Below are 4167 nucleotides of genomic sequence, written 5' to 3' on the forward strand. Positions count from 1 at the left end.
TCGTGGGCATTTTCTTAATACAGAAGGCCTGCAATCGCAATATTATCTTAGTTCTGAAGACAGAAGGGCACCCAAGTATTTGAATGCTTGCATGTTGCATTTCTTTGTCCTGTTGATGAAGTCTCTACAGCTATATATATCTTCTCCATCAGATCATTACTTTACTGTTGTGGCATTATTATGTAAGTCAATATATAGTTCGAATATAGCAGATATACTACAACACACTGAAAGTTGACATATGTGGATGCAAGCTTTTTTTTTTATAAAATCTATGCTACATACATATACTAGCCCACAATGTGATATGTTCTTTCCTAAGATCAACGGGGGGAAATTAAGGTGGGTAATGATAGCAACGTCAGCCCTGATCAGAGAAACTCCAAAGAGTTGACCTGGGCTCCAAACAATACCAATCCTTGGCGTTGGGAGCGCTCCTCGCATCACATGACGGAGCACCCCACTTGACTGGGTATCCTTGTCATTTGGATCACACCACCGTGCGCTACACACCCTTCAAATTAATCGTCCATCGCCATTGCTGATACATCGTCTCATTGACTTGTGAAAACCAGATAGCTAGCCTCTGTGTCTCTGACATGTGTGCCCCCGAAAAATAAATAAATATCGCTTGGTAGGTTGTGTATGCAGCCATGCATGTACCCAAGGGCGAGGGCTAGCTGTTTGTTGAATAGGAAATGACATGAGATAATAGGATGGATGAGAGAGGAGTCTCCCCTTCTCATTGCCTCTTTATTACGTCTTAGCTTAGACACCCGGACATTGACTTAGATGCCTCGGGAGAAGCAGCAGTGGGATTTAAGACCGTTCCTCCCTTTAATTAGCTGTACAGACCGCAGAGAGACAAAGGTACACAAGCTAACTAGATAGAGGTCAAGAGCATGTCATCCAAGAAGAAGAGGGCCGCCATAGATCTCTCCCTGGAGGCGGAGAGGAGTGGTGAAGGCCACAGCGGCGGCGGAGGCAAGGGCGATCGGCACCGGGGCAAGGATAATGGTGAGGTGGACAAGAAAGAAGAGCAGTTCAAAGAGCAAAGAGAGGCACCGGAAGAGGGAACTGGAGAGGAGAAGGTGGTAGTTGAAGTGGTTGTAGACCAAGGAAGGGACGACACCAGGGAGATCAAATATAGGACTCAACAAGAAGAGGAGATGGGGAACGACAAGCAACCGGCAGAGGACGCGCACGGTGACGATGAGAGCGATGGCGGCGAAACCCGTGCCCAAGACAAGCACGTGGTAGAGGCCGCCGGCAACGGTGACGGGGACGATAGCTACACCACCATGGTGCAAGACGAGGTAATTAAGCACATACTAGCTTACAATTAGTCTGCAAAAAGGGTTGTGCTGGCGAGGCTGCTAGCTATATATCTGCTATGTATAGTAGTAATTATTTTCCGGTGGTGTAAGTGTTGCTAATTAATCAACCTTTAATTGCAGCTAAGCAGAGAGTGTTCAGCTCGTTTAATTTCTTCTGTAAACATAATGACATGCGTATGTATGTCTCTTCAGGTGAGCGCGATGCAGGAGGAGATGGAGAAGATGAAGGAGGAGAACCGGATGCTCCGGCGAGTCGTCGACCGGACCATGCGTGACTACGACGAACTGAAGAAGAAAGTAGAAGCCTGCTATCAGCAGCAACAGGCAGATGAGCCTAAGGTAATAATAGAGGAGTAGCTAGCTAATGATCCTACGCTAATCGATTAATCTTATCTAGCTTAGCTAGTAGGGTGCGTGTTATCCAATTATAGCCTACGATTCTACCCCATGTTCCACCATCTAGGTAGCGCTAATCTCGTGCCGCTTTTAAAATTCTTCCACGTGACACCATAATTACCATGCCAATTTGATTCTCTAATTCGATCGATGCGTGCGCGCAGGAGCCCGAGGTGTTCCTTTCCCTCGGCGCCACCGCCGCCGGGACTGGCGGCGGATTCGCGGAGCCGAAGCGCAAGGAGCGGCAAACAGTGCGTCGGCCATCTGCGGGGAGCGATGACACCGACGACGACACCAAGGAGGACCGTCTTGGGCTGTCCCTGAGCCTGGCAGCATCGTCGTACGAGGAAGAGAAGCTGGGAGCCGGGCCAGCCGGCCACGACTTGGAAGAAGCCTCCGTGGCCGGCGCCGACCGCAAGGCGAAGGGCTACGCGCTGCTGGAGAGTAGCAAGCTCGAGGCACCGGCACCGCCGGCCGCCGCCGGAGACCTTGCCGCGGCCGGGATCACGAGCCAGAGCGTCAACCCGGCCAACCGCAAAACTAGGGTTTCCGTGCGCGTCCGATGCCAAGGCCCCACTGTAAGACGCATGCTGCTGCACACTGCACGTCTGCACCTCGCTTTGCAGCGCGTGATTTCACGGCCAATTGATGACGAGTGATCCGGTTCGTGTGCATGCATGCTGCAGATGAACGACGGGTGCCAGTGGAGAAAGTATGGGCAGAAGGTCGCCAAGGGCAACCCGTGCCCGAGAGCCTACTACCGGTGCACCGTCGCGCCGGGCTGCCCGGTGCGCAAGCAGGTAACCGAAATATTTATTTACATTGCCACTTCAGCGCGCGCATGCATTGCAGTCTCTACCACTAAATCTCGTCGCACCCGCCGGCTGCTTGGCCGGAATTTATGCGTGTGCATGCATCAGTCACCCATCAGTGCATTGTGTGAGTGGTCGTTAAGGTTAAGTGATGGCGTGCGCGATTTGCAGGTGCAGCGATGTCTAGAGGACATGTCGATCCTGGTGACGACGTACGAGGGTACGCACAACCACCCGCTCCCCATCGGCGCCACCGCCATGGCCTCCACCACCTCCGCCGCGGCCACATTCATGCTGCTCTCCAGCACGAGCTCCTCCTCCGCCACCTCCGAGGTCCGCGGCGGCTCAGCGGCACCTTCCTACCTCAGCCCCCCGTACCTGCTCAACTCCACCTCCCACCACCCCGCCGCTTCGCCGCTGCTCGGCGCACAACCGTCGTCGTCAATGCCCAGCGCCCCTGCTGGCGTGGCCAATGGCGTGCAGCATCTCAACATGTTCGGGCATTCGTCCATGCTCGCTCAGCAGGCGCCACATTTCAGCAGCAAGTACCCGTGGTCATCGGACCCTTCGCAGTCGCAGGGCATCGGTGGTGGTCTGCCAGCAGGAAGCAAGAGGCCGTTTTGGAGCACCGGCGGTGACGAGAAGACGGCAACATTGCCGGACAATGTCGGCGCAGTCATGGCAGACCCAAGTAAGTTCTCCGTAGCGATCGCGGCCGCGCTCAACAGCTATATTGGGAAAGACGGGCAGGTGGTCGGCGGCAAGGACGGAGAGAGTAGCAGCAACAAATGGGGGGTGGTCGAATCACTCCCACCTCCATGACTAGCAATTAATGTGGAAAAAGTTAAGGGGTGTGTTTCTTCATAATTTGTTGCGTGTAAACAAGCTAGTCAACATAGGGAGCAGTCAAACACAAATTGGAGGGAATTTTGGGGCCATTGCTTGTAATCATTTTTCCAGGTTTGCATGCTCCATTAAAACAGATCGACTGCAATTGTTGATGTTAACCGTAAACGGCAATATCTACGTGCTGTTTTATCACGAAAGCAACAATAAATGAAATTTTACAATGTGCACATAGAACTCGGTTTCTTAAATCAAGATAAGAGGTATGCATAGATAATGTATAGTCTAAACTAGAGCTCTCTTAGAAACAACAATAATTAATAATGCTGGACTGGTTTAATTTGCTTATTTTGATCCAAAAAGCAAATAAGTCATGATATAAAAAAATATATGTAAGAGTTGACACAGCTAGAGGATAAGGATTAATTACATAAATGTTCTTGGTCGGGTCCTTCAAAAAATTAGAGTATTTCAGTTTGAACATAGTTTTATTCACTACGTATACCTTGAATCAATTAAGGTTAACTAAAAAAACTACCTTACGCTCCAACAGCATAAGCCTTATTTTTTAGGAAAAAATCTTTGAAAACAAAACTCCCACACCTTTAGTTTGTATAAGGCCATTTGGATCCTTTTATATATTTTGGATGATTATAATCTACTTAGAGCATCTTCAACAACGTGACCTATAAAAATGCCTTATAATTTAAAAATAAGTAAATTTTATAGAATTTAGGGCACAAACAAAAACACCCCGCTCCAACAGTAAAGCCCCA

General features: G+C 49.8%; 1 protein-coding gene across 1 annotated transcript; it reads left to right on the forward strand.

The window, feature by feature from the left end:
* The first annotated feature begins 499 nt into the window (after positions 1–499).
* On the forward strand, positions 500–3625 carry LOC103628879 (probable WRKY transcription factor 9). Its single transcript, XM_020538708.2, has 5 exons — positions 500–1316; positions 1530–1676; positions 1898–2311; positions 2420–2533; positions 2717–3625. The coding sequence occupies exons 1-5, from the start codon at positions 903–905 to the stop codon at positions 3365–3367; spliced, it is 1740 nt and encodes a 579-aa protein (XP_020394297.1). The 5' UTR covers positions 500–902; the 3' UTR covers positions 3368–3625.
* Positions 3626–4167: the final 542 nt, after the last annotated feature.

Source organism: Zea mays, chromosome 5 (genome assembly GCF_902167145.1).
Source record: "Zea mays cultivar B73 chromosome 5, Zm-B73-REFERENCE-NAM-5.0, whole genome shotgun sequence".
In the NCBI taxonomy this organism is placed as follows: Eukaryota; Viridiplantae; Streptophyta; class Magnoliopsida; order Poales; family Poaceae; genus Zea; species Zea mays.

Excerpts from the sequence above, each read along its gene's own strand:
- LOC103628879 (XM_020538708.2), top strand. The coding sequence starts at position 903 with ATGTCATCCAAGAAGAAGAGGGCCGCCATAGATCTCTCCCTGGAGGCG. Across the intron at positions 1,317-1,529 it reads CCACCATGGTGCAAGACGAG|GTGAGCGCGATGCAGGAGGA; the intron begins GTAATTAAGCAC and ends ATGTCTCTTCAG. Across the intron at positions 2,534-2,716 it reads GCTGCCCGGTGCGCAAGCAG|GTGCAGCGATGTCTAGAGGA; the intron begins GTAACCGAAATA and ends CGCGATTTGCAG.